Source organism: Macaca thibetana, chromosome 3 (genome assembly GCF_024542745.1).
Source record: "Macaca thibetana thibetana isolate TM-01 chromosome 3, ASM2454274v1, whole genome shotgun sequence".
Taxonomy (NCBI): domain Eukaryota; kingdom Metazoa; phylum Chordata; class Mammalia; order Primates; family Cercopithecidae; genus Macaca; species Macaca thibetana.
Window position 1 is genome coordinate 20,575,339 of NC_065580.1, and position 26,313 is coordinate 20,601,651.

The 26,313-nt window shown below is 41.2% G+C and overlaps 1 protein-coding gene across 1 annotated transcript; it reads left to right on the forward strand.

The window, feature by feature from the left end:
- Window positions 1–12,963: 12,963 nt before the first annotated feature.
- On the forward strand, window positions 12,964–15,812 carry LOC126950798 (prothymosin alpha-like; the record flags this gene model as incomplete). Its single annotated transcript, XM_050784804.1, has 2 exons — window positions 12,964–13,337; window positions 15,740–15,812. Coding segments are annotated over 2 exons (447 nt in total), but the record flags the coding sequence as incomplete, so codon positions are not given.
- Window positions 15,813–26,313: the final 10,501 nt, after the last annotated feature.

Here is a 26,313-nt window from a genome sequence, read left to right on the forward strand (position 1 = left end):
AAATACAAAACTTAGCCAGGCATAGTGGTACACGTCTGTAATCCCAGCTACTCAGGAGGCTGAGGGAGGCTGAGGCATGAGAATTACTTGAACCCAGGAGACAGCAATTGTAGTGAGCAGAGATGGCGCCACTGTACTCCAGCCTGGGTGAAAAACTGAGACTCTGTCTCTAATAAATAAATAAATAAATTTATTGAAAGAGTGACAGTATTAGTTAGGTCAGCACTCTGAAACTGGACCTCTAGAAGCTGGAGGGAAGCATATTAGATGAGAAGCACAGTAATATGCCAGATTGCAATGGGCTGATTGACAAAAGGAAAGGCCAAAAAGATAATCAAGAAAGGGACCACTTCAGCAAGAAATTAAAAATCACTTCTCCACGATCAATGCAACCAGATTTTCCTCCAAATTTCAGTGCAGTATTTCTGACGAGATTCATTCGGTTAGATACTGGTGAGTTTGAAACTGAAACAATGGGAGAATTAGAACAACTCAGGAGACCTCCAAACGAGTTAATAAGTAGTTGAAAAGACTAATGAATTGAGAAGGTGAGAGAGAGGAGGGAGTGGTATCAGAGCCCCAAATCCTCAGTTATCATTGCTGAAATCAATAGGTAGTTGACTAAAATTGATAGATGACAAAATAATAATACAATGAAAATAGTAATAACCAATCTATATTAAGTATCAATGTGTCAAGAGCAGTTCTAAGTTCTTGACATTTATTAGTTCAGTCTCTTTCTTTCTTTTTTTTTTTTTTTTGAGACGGAGTCTTGCTCTGTGCCCCAGGCTGGAGTGCAGTAGCACGATCTCGGCTCACTGCAAGCTCCGCCCCCCTGGGTTCACGCCATTCTCCTGCCTCAGCCTCCCAAGTAGCTGGGACTACAGGCGCCCGCCACCTGGCCCAGCTAATTTTCTTGTATTTTTAGTAAAGACGGGGTTTCACTGTGTTAGCCAGATTGGTCTCGATCTCCTGACCTCGTGATCTGCCCGTCTCGGCCTCCCAAAGTGCTGGGATTACAGGCTTGAGCCACCGCGCCCGGCCTCTTTTTTTTTTTTTTTTGAGACAAAGTCTCACTCTGTTGCCCAGGCTGGAGTGCAGTGGTGTGATCTCGGCTCACTGCAACCTCTGCCTCCCAGGTTCAAGCGATTCTCCTGCCTCAGCCTCCCAAATAGCTGGGATCATAGTCATGTGCCACCATGCCCTGCTAATTTTTGTATTTTTAGTAGAGACAGGGTTTTGCCATGTTGCCTAGGCTGGTCTTGAACTCCTGGCCTCAAGTGATCCACCTGCCTCAGACTCCCAAATTGCTGGGATTGCAAGCGTGAGCCACTGTGCTTGGCTTAGTTCATTCACTTCTCTCAGTAAGTCCCAGGAGTTGGGGATTACTGTTATCTCCTTTGGTATGTTATTTAGATCGATGGAGATAACTACTGAGAGTTAGAAAGTGGCTCCCAGTTGGACGTAGCGGCAGCACCTGTTGTCCCAGCTACTTGGGGGAGGTTGAAGTGGGAGGACCCCTTGAGCTTTGCTGTTGGAATCTAGACTGGGTAACATAGTGAGACTTCTTCTATAAAAACTTTTTTTTTTTTTAAGTGATTTCCTTAATGGAACTAAGAGATCGAGAAGTGTAGGGAAGCATTCTATTGCTTTTAATTAACATCGTTCTGGATTGTATGATTTTTATTTTTATTTATTTATCCAGTCAAATTTAGCAGGGGGGATTGTCTACCAACTTTAGTGACACTAATATTAATAAGTTCTGATAACCCACTATCATTGGAGCAGCCATGATTTTTGAAAAATTACTCTGGTAATTCATTATCTTGTAAAAATGTGAACATTGCCAACAAAGCTAAAGGCTAAAATACGAAAATCCACCAGTATGATCTTCTACCATGAGCAATAGTAACTATTTTATCAGTTAGGTGTACTTTTGTTGTTGTCGTTTGTTTTTGGAGACAGGGTCTTGCTCTGTCACCACACAGGAGTGTAGTGGCACAATCATAGCTCACCGTAGCCTCTAACTCCTGGGCTCAAGTGATGCTCCCGCTGTGAGCCGCTGAGCCTGGTTAGTTGTGTATTTTTCTAAATATTTCCATCTGTCTTTATATATGTACATATGAACTCTTAAAAATATATGAGGCCGGGCATGGTGGCTCATGCCCATAATCCCAGCACTTTGGGAGACCAAGGCAGGTGGATTGCTTGAGGCCCGGAGTTTGAGACCAGCCTGGGCAACATAGTGAAACCCCATCACACACACACGCAGGTACAAAAAAATTTAGCTAGCACACACACACACACACACAAATACAAACAAATTTAGCTAGACAAAGTAGTACACACCTGTAGTCCCACCTACTTGGGAGAATGAGGTGGCCAAATTGCTTGAGCCTAGAGGTAGAGGTTGCAGCAGGCCAAGATCGAGCCACTGCACTCTAGCCTGGGTGACAGAGACCCTGCCTCAGAAAAAAAGAAAAAATATGTATGTATTTTTTCCACATATGGTATACCATTTGTTGCGGGATGAATTGTGTCTCTCTCAAAAAAGATACGTTGAAGTCCTAACCCCCAGTTCATCAAAATGTGACCTTATTTGGAAACAGGGTCTCTACAGATAATCAAGATTGTTAGGGTGGGCCCTAATCCAGTATGACTGGTGTCCTTTTTTTTTTTTTTTTTGAGACAGAGTCTCACTCTGTCACCCAGGTTGGTGTGCAGTGGCGCAATCTTGGCTCATGGCAACCCCCACCTCCCAGGTTCAAGAAATTCTCTGCCTCAGCCTCCCAAGTAGCTGAAATTATAGGCACCTGCCACCACGTTGGGCTAATTTTTGTATTTTTAGTAGAGATGAGGTTTTGCCATTGTTGGCCAGGCTGGTCTCGAACTCCTGACCTCAAGTGATCCGCCCGCCTCGGCCTCCCAAAGTGCTGGGATTACAGGCATGAGCCACGGTGCCCAGCCAGTGGTGTCCTTTTAGAAAGGAGGAATCTGGACACAGAAACAGACATGCACAGAGGAAAGGTGATGAGAAGACAGAGGGAGAATGCCACATGAAAATGGAACATTGGAGTTGGGCTGCCCCAAGCCAAGGAACACCCGGGGCCACCAAAAGCCAGGAAGATTTAGCAGGTGCGTGGTGCTGCCAGCACCTTGAGCTCCAACTTTTAGCCTCTAGAACAGCGAGATGATATATAAGTTTATGTTAGCCTTTGAATGCAAAGACTTTTTTGCTTATCTATAGGGGCAGATATGATGAAAATTATGCACGGAGCTTTTTGATTTTCTTTAGCTCATCAGCTATTGTTAGTGTTAGTGTACTTTTTGTGTGGCCCAAGACAATTCTTCCAAAGTGGCCCAGGGAAGCCAAAAGTTAGACACTTATGTCTAGTTTGTTGTGCCTTGTTAAGGAAGCCCTAGGAAACTGATACACTATTCTGTGTATCTTTAGGTTTCCTGCTTTATTTTTCTTTCCTTTTTTTTTTTTTTTTTTGAGACAGAGTTTCACTCTGCCGCCCAGGCTGGAGTGCAGTAGCACAATCTTGGCTCACTGCAACCTCTGCCTCCTGGGTTCAAGCGATTCTCCTGCATCAGCCTCCTGAGTAACTGGGATTACAGGCACCTGCCACTACAGCTGGCTAATTTTTGTATTTTTAGTAGACACAGGGTTTACCATCTTGGCCAGGCTGATCTTGAACTCCTGACCTCAGGTGATCTACCCGCCTCAGCCTCCCAAAGTGCTGGGATTACAGGCATGAACCACCATACCCAGCACTACCTCCTTTATTTATTTATTTATTTATTTATTTATGACAGAGTTTTACTTTTGTTGCCCAGGCTAGAGTGCAATGGCGTGATCTTGGCTAACTGCAAACTCTGCCTCCTGGTTTCAAGTGATTCTCTTGCCTCAGCCTCACAAGTAGCTGGGATTACAGGCGTGTGCCACCAAGCCTGGCTAATTTTGTATTTTTAATAGAGATGGGGTTTCACCCTGTTGGCAAGGCCGGTCTTGAACTCCTGACCTCAGGCGATCTGCCTGCCTTGGTCTCCCAAAGTGCTGGGATTACAGACATGAGCCACAACACCTAGCACTACCTCCTTTTTAAATGTTGCATAATATTGCATAATATAGCTACAGCTTATGTAGCCATTCCTCTTCTCTGGATGCCAGTTGTTTCTAATGTTTCATGATAAAAATGACGCAATGAGCCTTTGCATGGGTTTTCTTGCATGTATGTGTTAGCGCTTCTTTAGCATGGATACAAAGATGGGGAATTGCTGGTTCATAAGGTATATGCATTTTGAAAAGTACTAGATATTACCAAATTGCCCCCAAAGTGGTTTTACTATTTATACTCTTACCAGCAATGTAAGAGACCATCCATTTTCTTATAACCTCACCAATATAGATATTAGCAAATTTTTAAATCTTTAGCAATATATTGGTGGAAAAGTAGTATTTCATTCTTGTTTCAGCATTCATTTCCCTGATTACCAATGAGGGTTGTTATCTTCTCATGTGTTTATTGACGATTTATATTTTTCCTCCTACAAATTGCTCATTCATACAATTTGCGATTTGCTTTTCTATTGAGTTGTCTTTTTCTTATTGATATAAAGGAGGCTTAAATATAGGTTATCTACAAATAAAAGTACATAAATATTCTGGCTTATAACCCTTTGCCTGTTATACGTATTGCAAATATTTACTATCAGTCTATGCACTTTCTTTAATTTTGTTCATAGCATAGTTGTGTCATACAGAAATTTAAAAATTTTCGTAGAGTCAAATTTATCAGTATTGTAACCTTTTTGTCCTTTGCCTTTGGTATCTTATCAAAGAAGATCTTCCTGGCAGGTGCAGTAGCTCACACCAGTAATCCTAGCACTTTGGGAGGCCAAGGAGGGAGGATTGCTTGAAGCCAGGAGTTGGAGACTAGCCTGGGCAACATAGCAAGACTCTGCCTCTACAAAAAAATTAGCCAGGCATGATGACACACATGTAGTTCCAGCTACTCGGGAGGCTGAGGCAGGAGGACTGCTTGAGCCCAGGAGGTTGAGGCTGCAGTGAACCATTATCATGCTACTGCACTCTGTCCTGGATCACAGAGTGAGACCCTGTCTCAAAAAACAAATAAAAACAAATAAATAAGAATTAAAAAAACAAAAAACAAAAAGAGAAAGTTGCATGATTTAAAAAGAAACAATGATATAAAAAATCTCAGATTTTGAAACACTATGATAAAAAAGGAATATTTGGAATAAGAAAGGGAGGGAAAATGTATAAATATTTAATATAAATTAATTTTTGGCTGGGCGCGGTGGCTCAAGCCTGTAATCCCAGCACTTTGGGAGGCCGAGACGGGCGGATCACAAGGTCAGGAGATCGAGACCATCCTGGCTAACACGGCGAAACCCCGTCTCTACTAAAAACACAAAAAATTAGCCGGGCGAGGTGGCGGCGCCTGTGGTCCCAGCTACTCGGGAGGCTGAGGCAGGAGAATGGTGGGAACCCGGGAGGCGGAGCTTGCAGTGAGCTGAGATCTGGCCACTGCACTCCAGCCTGGGTGACAGAGCGAGACTCCGTCTCAAAAAAAAAAAAAAAATTTAATTTTTAATTTTCAGTCACTGTGTTGTCCAGACTGGTCTTGAACTCCTGGGCGTAAGTGAGCCTCCCTCCTCAGCCTCCCAACATGCTGGGATTATAGGTGTGAGCCACTGTGCCCAACCAGTATAAACTGATGGACACGAAATTTTAACTGGTATAAAAGTCCTATAGTTAGTAAATATATTTGGAGGAAAAGATAGTTTATAAATAATATAAATATAAAATTATAAAATTCTACAGCTTATTTTAAGGCCATTATAACAAAAGTTTGTCCATTTTAACCATGAATAAAATTCTAATGGAAGAGAGTTGGACCCTTATCTTACACCATACACAAAAGTCAGCTCAAAATGGGTTAATCGGTCCAGGAGCGGTGGCTTGCACTTGCAATCTCAGCACTTTAAGAGGCTGAAACAGGTGGATCATCTAAGGTCAGGAGTTCCAGACCAGCCTGGCCGACATGGTAAAACACTGTCTCTATTACAAATACAAAAATTGGCCAGACCTGGCAGCTCATGCCTATAATCCCAGCTACTCGGGAGGCTGAGGCAGAAAAATTGCTTGAACCCAGGAGGTGGAGGTTGCAGTGAGCTGAGATCATGCCACTGCACTCCAGCCTGGGCGACAGAGGGAGACTCTAACTCAAAAAAAAAAAAAAAAAAAAAAAAAAAAAAAGGGTTAATGAGTTAAACATAAGAACAGGAAACATAAAATTCCTTAGAAGAAAATGCAGGAAAAAGAATCTTGACATTGACTTTGGTGATGATTTTTGACATGGCACCAAAAACACAGGTTAAAAGAAAGCGAAAATAGACTAGTGGGAAGTGGGAATACAACAAACTAAAAACTTTCTGCACAGCAAAGGAAACAACACAATGAAAAGGAAATGTACAGAATGGGTGAAAATGTTTGCAAACCATAGATCTGATAGGGATTACTATGCAAAATACATAAGAAGCTCCTACAACTCAATAGCAAGCAAATTAACAAAGAAGAAACCCCAAAGAAATAACCTGATTTGCAAATGGGCAAACAGAATGGACACTTCTCCAAAAAAGACATACAAATGGCCAGCAGGTATATGAGAAGGTGCTCAACATTGCTTACCATCAGGGAAATGCCAATCAAAACCGCTGAGATATCACTTCATATCTGTTAGGATGGCTATTATCAAAAAAAGACAAAAGGTAACAAATATTGGTGAGGACATGGAGAAAAGGGAACCCTTGTACACTGTTGTTGGGAAAATACATTGGTGCACCTATTCATATGGCAATTCCTCCCCCAAAAAAGTGCTAATGGAAAACAGACACAGTTGTGCCTTATGTATGTATGTACGTATGTATGTATGTATGTATGTATGTATGTATGTATTTATTTTTGAGACAGAGTCTCACTCTGTCACCCAGGCTGGAGTGCAGTGGCACGATCTCGGCTCACTGCAACCTCTGCAAACTCATCTACAAGGAATTGCATTTTTATTCACATAGATATGCAACTGATTTGAGAGTGGATTACTTTTTAATTGTATGTGTTTGAAGGAATTTAGTTGCCTCCTAGATTCAAGGGATTCTCCTGCCTCAGTTTCCCGAGTAGCTGGGACTACAGGTGTGCGTCACCACGCCTGGCTAATTTTTGTGTTTTTAGGGGAAACAGGGTTTCACCATGTTGGCCAGGCTGGTCTTGAACCCCTGACCTCAAGTGATCTGCCTGCCTTGGTCTCCCAAAGTGCTGGGATTACAGGCGTGAGCCACCGTGCCTGGCCAGTTGTGCCTTATGATGCCAATGTGAATGGAAGAGAGCCATAACATAAGCCTTTCGGGAAAAGCCTACGCATTGAACATGGCAAGAAATCCTTGTAGCCACTGACACTGAGGAGCACAGAGACTTTATTTGCAAAGGATTCCACAAAAGAGTTTGTGATCCTAAAAACAATTAAGGTATCCAGAGGACCTAACTGAACAAGAATAATGAAGAGATGAAAATAAGGTAAAATAGGCTGGGCGTGGTGGCTCACACCTGTAATCCCAGCACTTTGGGAGGCTGAGGTGGGTGGATCACCTGAGGTCAGGAGTTTGAGACCCGTCTGACCAACATGGAGAAATCCTGTCTCTACTAAAAATACAAAATTAGCCCGGCGTGGTGCCACATGCCTGTAATCCCAGGTACTTGGGAGGCTGAAGCAAGAGAATCGCTTGAGCCTGAGATGCAGAGGTTGCAGTGAGCCGAGATTTTGCCACTGCACTCCAGTCTGGGCAAAACAGCGAAACTCCATCTCAAAAAACAAAAAACAAACAAACAAAAAAAAAACAAAAAAAGAAAGAAAAGAAAAAAAGAAAAAGAAAATAAGGTAAAATGTAGCCAGGAGAACATTTCTAAATATTTCAGTCTTACAAACATTACAGAAGCACTGTAGGTAGGGACATTATAGTCAGAAGTAATAAAATTCATTCACTGTGAAGTTTTTCTACCAGCCTTTGTGAAGATTTCGAAAACCATCAGTGGTTCATTGGCATCACAACATGGTTAAATTTAAATTTTAATTTGTGTTCGGTTTGGAGCTCCAGCTTTCCATAGTTTAGCTTGAGAAATGGACTTGCCCCCAAAGAAAAGCCTATCTTTTATTACAAGAATAAATTAAGGATTTAAAATATTTATCTGGAATAGTAATACAGAATAAAATCCTAGATAACTAAAGAATAAAAAAAAGCAATGCCCACTGGTCATGTTATAAGAGATATACAAACATCTGTCTGAGCACTACTAAATTGAATAAATTTAGAATCAATTCCCTACAAGAATCATGAAGAGAAAAATCTGCATGTTATAGAAAGAGCACGGACCCTTAAGGGTCTGAAAAAGTGGTTTTAATGCACTTCTAGCTGGGCAGATCTTGTGGGAATGTGATTCTTAGGCAACCACTGAGACTCAGTTTTTTTATTTACCTTGAGAAAATGAAATATTTTTCAGCTCTCAAAATCAGTGATTCTAGTTGTTTGGAAAAGATTGCATTTGATGTTTAATTTAGAGTATGAAAAAAAGAGGTACTCTATTAAAGCAGTTAGATGAATAAACTATTAAAATGAGGGTTAGTTTATGTGCACAAATGCTTCAAAATATTGAACAATTATAAAGTCTTTATAGCTGATGAATAATTAGTGAAGGCTTTACTTCAATAAGAAATAAAAACATGCCTAAATCTTTTCATTTGTAGCTGCAAAGGAATGCAGAGTACAGAGTATACAATTTATGATACATAATAATCTCATAGGCAGCTGGGAAACATAAAACTCATCTACAAGGGATTGCATTTTTATTCACACAGACATACAATTTACTTGAGAGTGGATTATTTTTTAATTGTATGTGTTTGAAGGAACTCAGTTGTATCAAAAGAGATGAAACAATAACATACGCCTTACTCTGCAAGCTTTTAAAAAAATACAGCAGACAATAAGATGCTGGATTGTAGGCTTAACAGTTCTCTTTTTTAATGCCCCATAACCATCTGTCCTATATTTTCTGGGATAGACCTCGTTTCAATATCCTTTTCAATCATCTCCATAAACTTTCACAGTTCTCTAGAAATTCAAATATTTAGGAAATGAATTAATCAAGTTAGTATCCATTCAAATAAAAACATACATATATTTTTCAAAAGACAGGAAGTTACAAGTGACAGAGAATTAGAGGTTTAAGAAATAGCTTGATCGTTACAGGAGCTCATGCATATGCCAGTTCAGTATCCACATATAGCATCATTAGAGATCCAGGAGCTGTGGGGAATAAGCACAGATTCTGTTCAACCCCCAAATCTCAGAATACACTTTCTCAAATAAACATGGCTCCACCTCTGTTAGTTGCTCAGTTTCCGCCCATCTGTTCTGAGAATTGCTTTTCCTTCCTCATTATAGTTTCCTGTGTCTGGACAGGCTTATCCTGTTTCCTCTGGATGATGTTTTTGTTTGGACTGAGTTCCTGATTCCTCTTCCTTTTCCGTTTTATCTACTCCCGTTTAGTCTCCTGTTTGCACAATAGACTCCTTACACGGTACATTCTAAACATGATTCCAGTAATAATCTCTAACATTTATGTATGATGGCTAGAATACCCTGGCACTTGAGTTTAATATCATATTTTTTGTAGCATTATACACACACAGCTTTAAGAATTTGGGAAGAACATGGTGAATGGTTGGGGGGAAGAAATGGCTAAGTGCTTTGAACATATTGTGATACCTAAGTTGTATGGCTATATAGAGACAAAAGCAATTGATAAAATTCTACTTGAAAAGTCACAAAACATGAGAGACCATTTATTTGTATGTTGGTTTGGGGGCAATACGATGGGTAGGGTATATTTCTCTAAAGTACCCAGTATAAATCTGCAAACTAGAAAAGAAGGAAGCAAACCTGGGAGAAGATCACTAGCAAAAATCCAGCTTGCTCACAGAAAAAAAGGGGCTCATTTATAGCTATGGACCAAGTCCTTATGGAGGCTGTTGAGAGACAATTCTCCAAGAATTTCTTGCATTTCTGCACATGTTGCAACCAGGGCACTGACTACCTTTTATTCTAATCTATCTTTAGAGGACATTTATATAGCAAACTGTCTTGAAGGATAGAGATAGCATCTCCCTTCATAGCAAAAGAGCAAGTTTGCTTACTATCCAGTGTTGTAAAATCATCTTTCCTTCTAGGGTCAGGGGAAGTGTGCCACAACCCATTATAATGGGATTATTTTCCAAGCTCAGGGTGCTTTTCCTGTAACAGAACTCACTGCCTGTGCGGACATCAACTGTCCCTTGTGTCACCCTGTGGAAATGGGGCTTGGGGAAACGGTGCCAAAATGCTGTTACTTTGGCTATTGCTATTGTTGTGAGTAATAAACAATCCTTTATTTCTGACCCAGATGTCTCATGTCTTCTACCAGCATCCATGAAACTATAGCAGGCTGACTAGATAGCCAGCCTTCAGGGTAAGCTATTAGATCCTTAAAGTTCTAATAGGACCTAGCCCAGGTATTAAGGTTACGTAGTCTTTTGCGCTATGATAACAGAATATCTGAGACTGGGCAAGTTATAATACACAGAAATTTATTGGCTCACAGTTTTGGAGGCTGGAAAGTTCAATATCAAGGGGTAGGCATCTGGTGAGGGCCTTCTTGCTTCATCATCATAAGGCAAAAGGAAAGAGGGGAAGAGGGGGAAGAAAGTGGACTGAACTTGCCCTTTTATAATGAGCACACTCCTGCCATAACAAGCCCATTCTTGAGATAATAGCATTAATCCATTCAGGAAGGCAGAACCTTCATGGCCTAATCACTTCTTAAAGGTCCTACTTCTTCAGGAGGCTGAGGCAGGAGGATCTCTTGAGCTTATGTTGAGGCTGCAGTGAACCGTGATTGTGCTACTGCGCTCTAGCCAGGATGACATAGTGAGACCCTGTGTCTAAAAAAATTAAAATTAAAATTAAAAAACTAAAAATAAGATCCCACCTCTTGATATTGTTGCAACGGTAATTAAATTTCAACATGAGTTTTGGAGAGGACAGACATTTAGACCATAGCACACGGGCACCTGGTCCAGGGGAATTTACGTGGGAGGCAGATATGCCAGACATGGTGCTAGAGGATTTTGGAGATTTTATTAATAGCCAGTCAAGAAGAGCAATTCTTGAGCCCTATCCTTTATGAGGGGAACGTAAGACTCCAGGCAAGTTGCTGACTGGGAGTTGGCAGCTGTATATTGTTTTGTGGTAGTGCGGTGAGAAACCTCAGGTACACAAGAGATTCGGGTAGAAGAGATCATATAGCTTTGCAGGCTTCCCCTGGAGAATTCATAGTTACTGCTGTCCTTACACTGCCACAGAAATTCTTGGCATTTCAGTCTGTGAGCAGGTCAGCAGTGTCCAAATTCTTCTGATTTGTAGCTATAGACTCCAGGTGGACTCTACATGGTTTCCAAGGAGAAGAGTGAAACACGTTGTAGATGGCTGAGTGCTCATTTAGAATAGCAAGTATGGGGCAAGAACTGACAGATTACATCCTATAGCAGGAGGCAACAAACTTTGATAAAGGGCCAGATAGTAAATATTTTAGCCTTTGTGGGCCTTACAATCTCTGTTGCATGTATGGGAAACTCTCCTCCTGTAGAACAAAAACAGCCACAGATGAAACCAATGAGCATGGCTGCACTCCGATAAAACTTTATTTACAGAAACAGAGGGCAAGCTGGGTTTAGATGGTAGGTGGTAGTTTGCACTAGAGGATTGTTTTATATTTAGGCTGGCTTTATGAATGTGTGGCCAGTCACACAGGGCCATGAGCTCAGAAGGTCCCTGCACTTGTTTTGATGTTCTTCTGTCAGTGTCAAAATTCTTAATAATTTTCAAACAAAGGCTGGGCAGGGTGGTTCACACCTGAAATCCCAGCACTTTGGGAGGCTGAGGCAGGAGAATTGCTTGAGCTCAGGTGTTTGAGACCAGCCTGGGCAACGTGGCAAAACCTCGTCTCTACAAAAAATACAAAAATTAGCTGGGCATAGTAGTGTGTGACTGTAGTTCCAGCACCCTGGGAGGCTGAAGTGAAAGGATGGCTTGAGCCTGGGAGGTGGAGGCTACAGTGAGCTGTGATTGCGCCACTGCACTCTTGCCTGGGTGACAAAGTGAAATCCTGTCTCAAACATTTTTTTTCAAAAAAGAATATTTTGGACACTCTGTTTAAAGACTCAACATGCAGTATAAATCTGTTGCTGAAATATCAAGCCTAATGCCATCATGCACTTAAAATACATTGCTTCTTGCCCTGATTCTAAGCACACATAATTTCAGTTATAATCCAGCTTTTCACACATTTCTAAGGATTCAGAATTGGACTGGGCGCTGTGGGTCACCCCTGTAATCCCAGCACTTTGGGAGGCCAAGGCGGGCAGATCACCTGAGGTCAGGAGTTTGAGACCAGCCTGGACAACATGGAGAAACCCCATCTCTACTAAAAATACAAAAATTAGCTGGGAGTGGTGGTGGGCACCTGTCATCCCAGCTACTCGGGAGTTTGAGGTAGGATAATCACTTGAACCCAGGAGATGGAGGTTGCAGTGAGCTGAGATGGTGCCACTGCACTACAGCCTGGGTGACAGAGTGAGACTCTGTATCAAAAAACAAAACAAAACAAACAAAAAACAAACAAAAAGAATTCAGAATTGAGGTGGTCAGAATAGCTAGTTCTTTTGCCAGCTAAATTCCTTCTTTTCCCCACTGGCTGCTCTGAAAAGCCGTCTTTGCATTGTTCCTTGTCCGGCTGGGCAGCTTTATCGCCAGAGTCCCTGAACTCTGGCTTTCTTCTTAATCCCCTGCATCGGATCACCCTCGTCCCCCGACCCCGTGTCAGAGGCAGCCGTAGACACCGGCTCCGAAATCACCACCACGGACCTACAGGAGAAGGAAGTCGTGGAACAGGCGGAAAATGGAAGAGACGCCGCTGCTATCGGGAATGCTAAGGAGGAAAACGGGGAGCAGGAGGCTGACAATGAGGTAGAGGAACAAGAGGAAGAAGGTGGGGAGGAAGAGGAGGAGGAAGAAGAAGGTGACGCTGAGGAAGAGGATGGAGATGAAGACGAGGAAGCTGAGTCGGCCACGGGCCAGCGGGCAGCTGAGGATGATGATGACGACGTCGATACCAAGCAGCAGAAGACCCACGGGGATGACCAGACAGCAGAAAAGGAAAAGTTAAACTACAAAAAAAAAAAAAAAAAAAAAAAAAGCCGCCGTGACCTGTTCACCCTCCACTTCCCGTCTCAGAATCTAAACGTGGTCACCTTCTAGCAGAGAGGCCCCCCCACCGCCCACCGCCCACCGCCCGCCGCGGGCAGTGCCACCCGCAGACGACACACGCTCTCCACCACCCAACCCAAACCATGAGAATTTGCAACAGAGGAGGAAAAGCCCAAAACTTCCGAGGCCCTGCTTTTTTTCTTAAATGTGCTTTAAAAAGGAAATTTGTTCGTATTTTTTATTTACATTTTATATTTTTGTACAGATAGTTAGGGTCAGCCATTTTTAATGACCTCGAATGACCAAACCAGCCTTCAGAGCGTTCTCTGTCCTATTCCTGACTTGACTTGTGGTGTGACCATGTTCATTATAATCTCAAAGGAGAGAGAGAGAGAAAAAAAAAAACTTGTAAAAAAACAAAACCGACAACAGAAAAACAATCTTATTCCAAGTGTTATATATAAAGTTTCGGTGCCACAAAAGGAATAGCACTCAAACACAAAATTTTCCTTTTAATTCTCAGCAGGGCAAGTTATTTCTATATAGAAGGGTGTGCCCTTACAGAAGGAACAATGATGCGCGCACACTTGGACAGGGGAGGGGAAGGGGTTCTTACCGAGGACGCACGTGGCCCCTGTTGCTGTGTCGTTCCTCTATTGGCTGGGGTTAGACGGCACAGGCTAAACTGATTCCGACTGGCTAATTTAAAGAGAATGATGGGGTGAGTGCTTTGGCGGGAGTCAGGGCAGAGCAGGTAGCAGGTAATCGGAATGAGTGAGGGTGGAGCAGGTGATCAGAATGAGTCAGGGTGCAGTAGGTAATTGGAATGAGTTAGGGTGGAGTAGGTAATCGAAAAAGGTTGCTTTATGAGGAAGTAGAAGGCAAAGAATTGAACTTACTGACATAGTAATTATTTGAAAAGAAATTTAGAACTCATATCTAACACGAGCATTCCAGTAACTTTTTTGTGTATGTACTTAGCTGTACCACAAGTGGTTGGTTTGTATGAGATGGTTAAAAAGGCCAAAGATAAAAGGTTTCTGGCCGGGCGCGGTGGCTCAAGCCTGTAATCCCAGCACTTTGGGAGGCCGAGACGGGCGGATCACGAGGTCAGGAGATCGAGACCATCCTGGCTAACACGGTGAAACCCCGTCTCTACTAAAAAAAACAAAAAAACTAGCCGGGCGAGGTGGCGGGCGCCTGTAGTCCCAGCTACTCGGGAGGCTGAGGCAGGAGAATGGCGTGAACCCGGGAGGCGGAGCTTGCAGTGAGCTGAGATCCGGCCACTGCACTCCAGCCTGGGTGACAGCGCGAGACTCCGTCTCAAAAAAAAAAAAAAAAAAAAAAAAAGGTTTCTTTTTTTTCCCTTTTTTGTCTATGGAGTTGCTGTTTTATTATTATTATTATTATTATTATTATTATTGGCCTGTTTGATGTATGTATAAAACAATGTTGTCCAACGAGAAACAGGAATTTTATTTTGCTGAGTTTTTCTAACAACAAAAATTCTTCCTTTCCCCTCCCCTACCCTTGCCCTCCCCTCCCCTCCCCACTTTCCCTTCCCTCCCTTTCCCCCTCTCCCCTCCCCTCCCTCCTCCCTCCTCCCCTCCCCTCCCCTCCTCTCCTCTCCTCCTCCCCTCCCCCTCCTCTCTCTCCCCTTCCCTTCCCTTTGACAGGGTCTTGCCATGTTACCCAGGCTGGCCTCCTCGAACTGGGCTCAAGCGGTCATCCCACCTTCGCCTCTCAAAGTGCTGGTATTTCAGGCATGAGCCACTGTGCCTGGCCAAATTTCTTATTGTAGCTAAATACATTGGTATTTGTCTTAGTCTGTTCAGGTTGGTATAACAAAATGCCTTAAAACTGGGTGGCTTATAAACAATGAAATTTATTTCTCACAGTTCTAGAGCCTGGGAAGTCTGAGATCAAGGCAGTGGCAGGCTCTGTGTGTGATGAAGGCCAGTTTTCTCATGGATGGTATCTGTGTGCTGCATCTTCACATGGTAGAAGGGACGGAATTTCCTGAGGCCTTTTTTTACATACAGGCATTAATTCCATCCATGAGGGCTCTGCCCTCCTGACTTTGTCACTCCTAAAAGGCCCTTCCTCCTAATAACATCACTTTGAGGGTTAGGTTTCAACACAAGAATTTTGAGAGACACAACTATTCAGACCATAGCAGTATTGTTTACATGTCAGTCTTCTGTTACTTTAATGAGAGCCTGTGCTCTTAGCAAATTGACAAACATAATTCAAATGAAGACCTACCACAAAAATGATGACTTCAACAAGGGAAATGTCACCTTGACAAATCAGACAGTAGTCAACACTCTATTCTTCACCATGTGTCTCCTTTTAGTATCAACATTAGGCTTTATTCAGGCAATGGAAGAACCATTAAAACCTTGGATGCAGGAAAGTTATATAATTGACTCTTAATCTGAAGATAGTTTGAAAGAAGAGATGACTGGGGATAGACTGGTGGGGGTGGAGAAAGGAAGGAAAGTAAGGAAAGAAATGACAAAGGAGGTGATAAAAAAATTCCATCTTATTTGGTTCTGATATTTACATGAAACATGAAAGAGTCTTTCAACTCAGTATAGTGATAGAGAATGTAGGACTACTTCACATGTATGTACCCTTCAACTAATCCAATTATCCAGGAGTGTGAAGACACAACAAAAGGTAATCTTTTTCATATGTGGTGAGATTGCCCAAGAACAGATAAGATTTAGAACGGCATACTTTAATTATGAGGACTATTTGCTTACAGATATTTGATTACTATTAAATACATTCCATAAGATCAATGTTTAATTTCAAACTGAAAGTTTGCTTTTTAATTTTAATAGCTGCAAAATTCTGCTAAAAAAGAAATCATAAGAATCTACTCAAATCCAAGCTTGAGTAAATATGATATGGAAATATAAGATGCAAGAAAGACTTTTCATAAATTAAAACACGTTTGTAACTCAAACGTAAGTCATTTTGGTTTTTAGAACATAGGATGACTTTTATAAAAGACCAAAATTTTAAAGGCAACTATAAAATAGGCTATAAAAACCAAAGGATGATTTGTAAACATGGAGATATGGCATAGAATAAAATGAGCTATAAATATGCGGATTAATAGCTAAGCACAAAAAAGTTGTTAGAGACATTTATGTAAAGCAACCAACAATGCATTTTTTTTGTTGCTAAAAAATGTTTTATAACAGAGAGATCTAAAACCTGCTTATTGATTACCTTCACTATGTGAAGGACTATTTTATTTTATTTTATTTTATTTTATTTTATTTTATTTTTCCCCATTCCTCAAAAGATCTATTTTAGGGGAATTTGAACACTCATTATATTAGGACATAGTCTTTCCCTCAAGCTTGGATTCTAGTTGAGGGAGAAAAGGAATACATAAAAACCTAGTAAATTTTATATAATTCTTGACAAATAAAAGCAATAAAAACAATATTAATAAATTTTTAGTTCTTAAAACATTTTTATGTAAAGAAGATTATTTAATAATTTTTAAAAATCAAGAAATGTCAGGGAGAAAAAAACTTTGCCTCTATCTTCTTAATTTCTGTAACTGGAGGTATGTGAATTAAACCGACAAAAGACAGATTAACAGGAGAAAATACCCAATTTGCATTAGTATTTATGTGTACACGAGTTCAGAGAAAAGAGGTGAGACTCAAAGAAGAGATTAGACTCAGGGACTCATATACCCTTTGAACAACAGAAAGAGGATTTGGGTTTAAAGGATGATCATTTGTGGGGAAAAGACTAGGAAACATCTGGGGGAACTAATGGAAGATAAGGGCTACTTGAGTAAGACCTGTTTATGCAAACTCATCTTGGCGTCAACTCCCGGTCTTGAGGATAAGAGTGGCTCTTCTCTCCCTGGTCTGGTTGAGGGGTTAGGGGGAACTTGTGTGTGTGTGTGTGTGTGTGTGTGTGTGTGTGTTTGTCTGTGACACTTTCATTACAGAAAAATTTATGGCCTGCTTTTAGGCAGATGGCGAGAACAAAACTCTTCCTGAATTTGTTGATTCTCAATTGTCTTTAGCACAAAACAATCCTTATGCCAGAGTGACATGTGGCATATTCTGCATTGCTTCAGCCCAGTATAGCGTACCCTGATGGCCATGTTCAGTAGTTGTGATAGCAATGTTGAGAAAGAAGATTGCTCTGTGGTTTGGGTGTGATGGCCCATGCCTATAATCCCAGCGCTCTGGGAGGCTGAGGCAGGAAGACTGCTTTAGGCCAAGAGCTCTAGAGCAGCCTGGGCAACATAGTGAGACCCTGTCTCCACAAAAAACTTTTAAAAAAATTAGCTAGGCATGGTGGTGTGTGCCTGTAGTCCTAGCTACTCAGGAGGCTGAGGTGGGAGGATCACCTGAACCCAGGAGTCCAAGGCTGCAGTGAGCTATGATCATGCCACTGCACTCCAGCCTTGGTGACAGAGTGAGACCCTGTCTGAAAGAAAAAAAAAAAAAGATTGCTCTGTGGACTTCACAGATACCTAACACTGTTCCTCAGAAAGTGATGACAAATTCTGCTATCTCCTATTATAAAATTTTGAAATTTTATAATAATTTTATTTAAGATTTTGAAGTATTCATTAGATCATATTTACTTATTTTAGGCCCCCAGGACCCAAGGGATAACACATTATGAATATTGGTTAATCACTACTACCACACTGCTTCCCAGTAAGATAGGAATATGCCTTTCTTTTAAAGATATATTTTGTTTACTAATTATAAACGAATACATGCTGCTCAAAGTTAGGAAAGTTCAGGATAAAAGTCCCACCATCCAGAGAGACTATTGCTGTGAACATTTTTCCGTATTACTTTCTAATCATTTTTTATTTTTTGGTATATTTAAGAACATGTAGCTGGAATGGCAAAACAATGTATCTTGAATGCCAAGTCTCATTGGTATGTAGTGCAGCATGGAATAGAGAAGGCTCCTAAAGCTCCATCGAGTTTGTGTTTTTTGATATCGAAAAATGCATAAAATTTGTCAATTTGCCAAGTCTCTGTTTGCCATGGTTTGAAGGTGTCCTGCAAAATTCATGTGGGCTGGGAGCAGTGGCTCACACCTGTAATCCCAGCACTTTGGGAGGCCAAGGCAAGAGGATCACTTGAAGCCAAGTGTTCAAGAGCAGCCTAGGCAACACGGAGAGACCTCATCTCTACAAAAAAAAAAAAAAAAAAAAATCAAAAATTAGCCAGGTGTGTTTTCATGGGCCCGTATCAGCTACTTGAGAGGCTGAAACAGGAGGATCACTTGAATTCAGGGGTTGGAGTCTACAGTGAGCTGTAATCATGCCATTGTACTCTAACCTCATCAAGAGAGTGAGACCCTGTCTCAAAAAAAAAAAAAAAAAAAAAAAAAAAAAAAATCACATATTGAAACTTAATCTCCAATGCGATAACATTAAGAGATAATGCCTTTTTGGAGGTGATGAAGTCCTGGGGATTAAGTCATCCAGGCTGGAGTGCAGTGGCATGATCATCATAGTTCACTGCAGCCTTGGACTCCTGGGTTCAAACAATCCTCCCACTTCAGTCTCCTGAGTAGTTAGGACTAGAGACACATGCCTGGCTAATTTTTTTTTTTTAAATTTTTGTAGAGATGGGGTTTCACTATGTTTCCCAGTCTGTTCTTGAGCCCTCATAAGTGGGATTAACAACCTTTAAAAGGACTGGAGGGAACAACATAGGCCTTTGCCTCACCCTCCTTTCTGCCATATGAGGACACAGCATTTGAGGTGCCATCTTGGAAACTGAGACAGAGCCATCACCAGACACCGAACCTGCCAGTGCCCTGATCTTGGACTTGTCAGCGTCTGGAACTGTAAGGAATAAATTTATGTTCTTTCTGAATTACCCAGCCTCAGGTATTTTGTTATTGCAGCACAAATGGACTAAGACAGTGTTTTAGAGGATTGCTGGGGACAGAGTGGCAATTGACTTTCACTTTTTATTAGAAATACCTTGATTATATTTTAACAACTTTAGTCAGATGAAATTGACATACCATACTATTTACCCATTTAAAATATACAATTTAAAATCTTTAGTGTATTTTCAGAGTTGTGCAACCAACAGTACAATTTAAGTTTAGAACCCCCCAAACCCTTCCACTGCCATTCCGTTTGTCTCCAGTCTCACCAACCCTAGACTGTCACTAATCTATTTTTTGTCCCTATAGATTCACTTATACTAAACATTTCATATACATGGAATCTTACAATATGTGATCTTATGTGACTGGCTTCTTTTACTTGACATTTGATGTTTTCAAGTATAAATGTAGCACATATCAGTAGTATTTAATTTATTTTTATTGTCAAATAATTTTTTTATTATATAGATAGACCACATTTTACTTCTCTGTTCACCAACTAATGCACATTTAGGTTGTTTCATTTTCTGCTATCATTCATATTGCTGCTGTAAACATTTGAATACAAGTTTTGTGTGGATATACACTCAGTTCTCTCGGGTCTCTACTAACAGTAAAATTGTGGGGTCCTATGGTAAGTTTATGTTTATGGTTTTGAGGAATTGCCAGACTACTGTCCAAAACACATCCCACCAGCAATGTATTAGGGTTCCAGTTTCTTATACCCTCTCCAACACTTGCTACTATTTGTCTTTTATATTATAGGCCATCTTTCCTAGTGGGTGTGAAGTAGCATCTCCTTGTGGTTTTGATTTGCATTTTCCTGATGGCTAATGATGTTGAACAGCTTTTCATGTGCTTATTGGCCATTTCTTTAGAAAAATGTCTTTTAGATCCTTTGATCATTTTAAAATTTGATTGTCTTTTTATTATTGAATCATAAAATTTCTTTTATATAGTTTGTATATGAGGTCCTTATCAGATATGTGATTTACAAATATATTGTCCCAATCTGTGGATTAACTTTTTATTTCTTTCTTTTCTTTTTCTCTTTCTTTTTATTTTAGATGGAGTCTCGCTCTGTCACCCAGGCTGGAGGACAGTGGCACAATCTTGGCTCACTGCAACCTCCGTGTACTGGGTTCAAGTGATTCTCCTGCCTCAGCCTCCTGAGTAACTGGGATTACAGGTGCCTGCCAATATGCCTGGCTAATTTTTGTATTTTTAGTAGAGACAGGGTGTCTCCATGTTGGCAGGCTGGTCTCGAACTCCTGATCTCAAGTGATCCACTCACCTTGGCCTCCCAAAGTACTGGGATTACAGGTATAAGTCACCACACCCCGCTGATAGGGTCTCACTCTTACCCAGGCTGGAATGCAGTGGCATGATCATAGCTCACTGCAGCCTCAAACTCCTAGGCTCAAATAACCTTCCTGCCTTAACCTCCTGAGTAGCTGGAACTACAGCCATGCACCAGCTAAGTGTTTTATTTTTTTTTTTAATTAATTTTTTTTTTAGACATGGGGTTCACTGTGTTGCCCAGGCTGATCTCCAGCTCCTGGCATCAATCAATCCTCCTTCCTCAGCCTTCCCAGTAGCTTGGACTGCAGACACATTCCACTGCACCTGGCTCCAATGAATATTTTTCATTATGGTACATTTCACTTTGGACCAGTCACATTTGAAAGGCTTGATGGCCACGTGTGGCCATGGCTATTACCTTGGAGAGTGCAGGTTAGAAGATTAGATGGCACTAGATTGAAACTATGGAGGTCAGAGACTGGATTTCACTCTTATATTTGTAGAACCCATCAAAGTGCCCAGGATATAGGAAAGGTTCAAGAAATATTAATTGGTTGATTAGTTATTAATAATTACACTAGCAGGTTGGGCTGTAATCACATGAAGCCCTGTGCCTGTGGCTCAAGAAAATGCCGCAGGTGTTTCTGGGGTGATCAAAATCTGCTAGGCCAGTTAATAGGTAATCTTTAGTATTCTATTCAGAATCACTTCAAAGGCTGGGAAGGAGGAGGGGCTCACTTCAAAGGCTTTAGGAGAGAGAAATAGAGCAAGTTAGTAAAGCCGGTTGCCACGACAACCTTCTCAGCATTGAAAGCGGACAATCATAGGTTGTAGACCTAGGCTGGGTATAGCTGTGATCTTTGCTTTTGTAATATACTCTCCTTTTGCTCTAAGGAAGAGCGGGTTTTAAATGGCAATTTAAGAGTGTAATTTGGATCCAGGAAGCTATATGGTACTAAAAGTGTTTAAGTGCAAAGGGAAGGAAAATGGGCAGAACATGGATTGGAAGGGAACCACCTGAGGTGAAGCATGATCGCTTGTAAGGCTCTAGTTAAGAGGAACTTTTAACCTTCTCTTGCAGATAGATCTCACTTAATGGGAATCCAAGAATCAGGAGCAAAATCAGTTTTTTCGTTGGCCTTAGACTGTCATTAGATTAGGCAGTTTAAGTGTTAAGAAAGTAATTATTTGATACTTAGTTGATTTTTTCTTAAGTTTTATTCTCAATTTGTTATTTAAATTATATGCAGATGGTAGTCAGTAATTACTTTTTTTTTTGAGACAAGGTCTTGCTCTGTTGCTCAGGCTGGAGTGCAGTGGTGCGATGATGGCTCACTGCAGCTTCAACCTCCTGGGTTCAAGCGATTCTCCTACTTCAGCCTCCCAGGTAGCTAGGACCACAGGCATGTGCCTACATGCCCGGCTAATTATTTGTATTTTTTGTAGAAAGGGTCTAAATTTTTAAATAAATAAAATTAAATAAACTTTTGTGGGGACTGTTACTGTATGCCTGGCACTTTACTAAATGCTTTTTATGTATTTATTTCTCAGAAAAAAAAAATTTGCCTACATTTTATAGATTTTTGTTTGTTTGATTTTTTAGCAACTCTTCTAGGACTTGAGCCAGATTTTTTAAAAATTGAAGTTTTGGCCAGTCACGGTGGCCCATGCCTGTAATCCCAGCATTTTGGCAGGCTGAGGTGGGAGGATCACTGCAGCTTCAGAGCAGCCTAGGCAACATACGAAGACCATGTCTCTAAAGAAATAAGAAATTTAACTGTTTTTTAAAAATTTAAGTTTTGAGAGATTAAGTGCCTTGTTCAAGAATTGTTACGGCTGGGCATGGTGGCTCACACCTGTAATCCCAACACTTCAGGGGGCTGAGGTGGGTGGATTGCTTGAGCTCAGGAGTTGAAACCCTTACTAGGAAAAAAAAAAAAACCCAAAAACAGCCAGGTGTGGTGGTGGGCACCTGTGGTCCCCAGCTACTTGAGAGACTGAGGTGGGAGGATCATTTGAGCCTGGGAAGTTCAGGCAGTGAGCTATGATTGTAGCAGTGCACTCCATTCTGGGCGATAGAATGAGACCCTGTCTCAAAAAAAAAAAGAAAAAAGAAAAGGAGGAAGAAGAAAAAGAATTGTTTCTATAGAAATAATATAACTGTGGGCCAGGCGCGGTGGCTCAAGCCTGTAATCCCAGCACTTTGGGAGGCCGAGGCGGGCGGATCACAAGGTCAGGAGTTCGAGACCAGCCTGGTCAATATGATGAAACCCCGTCTCTACTAAAAAAAATTACAAAAATTAGCCGGGAGTGGTGGCGGACGCCTGTAGTCCCAGCTACTTGGGAGGCTGAGGCAGGAGAATCGCTTGAACCTGGGAGGTGGAGGTTGTAGTGAGCCGAGATCGGGCCACTGCACTCCAGCCTGGGAGACAGAACAAGACTCTGTCTCAAAAAAAAAAAAAAAAAAAAAAGAAAGAAATAATATAACTGTGGATAACTTTTATATTTCCATTATTTTTTATTTAAAAACTTTTTAATTTACATATAATAACTGTACATATCTGTTTAGTACAATGTGATGTTTTATATATACACATGCATACATTGTGTGATGATCACATCAAAGTAATTAAGCATACCTCTCCCCTTAGATATTATCATTTCTTTGTAGTGAGAACATTCAAAATTTTCTCTTCCAGCTATTTTGAAATATGCAATACATTATCGGTAACTATAGGCACTGTATGTGCAGGACACCACAACCTTTTCTTCCTAATTACAACTTCGTACTTGTTGACCATTCTCTCCCTGTTACTGAACTGAACTGGGGTCTGCTTGCTGGGTGTGCTAAGGCCAAGCATCCACACTGAGGTTTTGCAGTGGGAGAAAGGAGGGTGTTTATTTGCAGGGCACCAAACAAAGAGAATCAGGCAGCTCAGGCTTAAGGCCTGACCTCTCCAAACTCTTACAAACAAGGGTTTTGTTTGTTTGTTCAAAACAGAGTCTCGCTCTGTCATCCAGGCTGGAGTGCAATGGTGCCATCTCAGCTCACTGCAAACTTCGCCTCCTAGGTTCAAGCGATTCTCTTGCCTCAGCCTCCCAAGTAGCTGGGATTAGAAGCACGCGCCACCATGCCTGGCTAATTTTTGTATTTTTAGTAGAGATGGGGTTTCGCCATGTTGGCCAGGCTGGTCTTGATCTCCCGACCTCAGGTGATCCACCCATCTCAGCCTTCCAAAACGCTGGGATTACAGGGATGAGCCACCGTGCTGTATGCACATGCAAGGATTTTTAATGGTGGGGTACAGTTGAGGAAAGCAGACATTACAGGCCAAATTGTAAATCAATGAATGGAGGTTATACTTTGGTTTGGCCTAAAGTGGTGGGATATCTTAAAGGCAGGTGTATGAGTCCGTTGTCGCAGTGCTATAAAGAAGTACCTGGGACTGGGTAATTTATAAAGAAAAGAGGTTTAAATGGCTCACAGTCAGCAGGCTGTACAGGAAGCATGACTGGGGAGGCCTCAGGAAACTTAGAATCACGGCAAAGGCAAAAGGGAAGCAGGCAGCACGTCTTCACATGGGCAGAGCTGGGGGAAGTGGGTGGAGGAGGTGCTGCACACTTTGAAACAACCAGGCCTCATGATAACTGACTCACTATCATAAGAACAGCACCAAAAGGGAAATCTGCCCCCATGATCCAATCACCTCCCACCAGGCCCCATCTCCAACACTGGGATTACAATTTGACATGAGATTTGGTTGGGGACACAGACCTAAACCATATGGCAGGGGTGGGGTGGGGGGCTGCTTATAGGTCATATGTAGATTCAAAGATTGTTCGATTTGCAACTGGTTAAGGAAGGAAGGAAGGAAGGGAAGCTTTATCTAAAGGCTTGGGGTCCACAGAAAAGAATCTTAGATGCAGCCTGTGCGTTTGACTTCCTCCAGGTCTCTCAGAAAGAAGTTCAAACGAAGAATGGCTGTCAGAGTTCAGTCCTCCATTCCCCCTTATCTGAGGTCTATGTGCCAGCAGAGAGCATTTTTTATTTGGTGGGGGTCTGTGTTTCTGAAAAACAACTCAGTGACAAATGTTAAGATGTTGTCTTTAAATTTTATATGGAGTCAAACATTTTGTGACTTGAATTTTCTTGGCTATTGCTTTAAGCTACTATTACCTTCTCGCTTATCCAGTTCATTTGCTGCTCAAGACTAGCTGGGTGCCTGAAGTTTCCCTTGAAGGAACTCAAGATTTTCCTTTATTTCCATGCTAGGGGGGTGTCCAACAGGTCCCTGAGAGGAGTCCTTGCTTCATCTCATTCTTACTCTCCCCAGCCCCTCCCTTCCACAGTCTTTGGGAAACACTGGTGTATTCTCTACTTCTATGTGAACAAATTTTTAGATTTCACATATGAGTGAGATCGTACGGTATTTATCTTTCTGTGCCTGGCTTATTTCACTTAACGTAAGCTCTCCAGGTTCATCCATGTCATCTAAGATGACAGGATTTCGTTCCTTTTTATAGCTGAATTGCACTCCATCATGTATAGATACCACATTTTCTTTATTCATTTGTCTGTTGATGGAAACTTAGGCTGATTCCTTATCTTGGCTATTGTGAAGTGTGCTGCAACCAACATGAGAGTCAGATACCTCTTCGACATACTGATTTCATTTCCTTTGGATATATACCCAATAGTGGGATTGGTAGATCATATGGTAGTTTTATTTCTAATTTTTGTAAGAGCCTCCATACTGATTTCCATAATGGCTGTACTAATTTACATTCCCACCAACAGTGTGTAAGGGTTCCTTTTTCTCCACATCCTCTTCAACACTTGTTATCTTTTGTTTTTTTGATGATAGTCATTATTCCCACCACCCCCACCATTTAAAACAATTGGCAATAATTTTATGTATTCATGGGCTACCTAGTGATGTTTTGATATATATAATGTATAGTGACCAGATCAGGGTAATTAGCATATTCATCATCTCAAACATGTATCATTTCTGTGTGGGGAACATTCAATAGCCTCCTTATAGCTATTTGAAATGATATGATACAAATGTATCAATAGTTATTAACTATACATATTGATACCTATTGTTAACTATATGGATGTTTCCAACACAGAAATGATACATATTGTTAACAAATAGCTATAAGGAGGCTATTGAATATTCCCAACACAGAAATGATACATATTGTTTTGTTGTTGTTTTTGAGACAGTGCAGGCTACCACACCCAGCTACTCTGTGTATTTTTAGTAGAGATGGGATTTCACCATATTGGCCAGGATTGTCTCGATCGCTTGACCTTGTGATCCACCCTCCTTGGCCTCCCAAAGTGCTGGGATTATAGACGGGAGCCACCGTGCCTGGCCACATATTGTTAACTATATATCATTTATGTGTTATGAACATTCAATAGCCTCCTTATAGCTATTTGAAACTATATGATACGTTATTGTTAACTATAGTCATTCTACAGTGATTTAGAACACTATCTATTTACACTTTTTTGTTGTTTTTTTTAACGACAGCTTCTCACTTTGCTGCCCAGGCTGGATTGCGGTGGTGCAATCATACTCACTGTCACCTCAACCTCCTGGACTCAAGCAATCGTCCCACCTCTGCCCACTGCATAGCTAGGACTACAGGAGTGTGCTACCATGCCTGGCTAAGTTTTTAAAAAAAAAATTTGTAGAAACT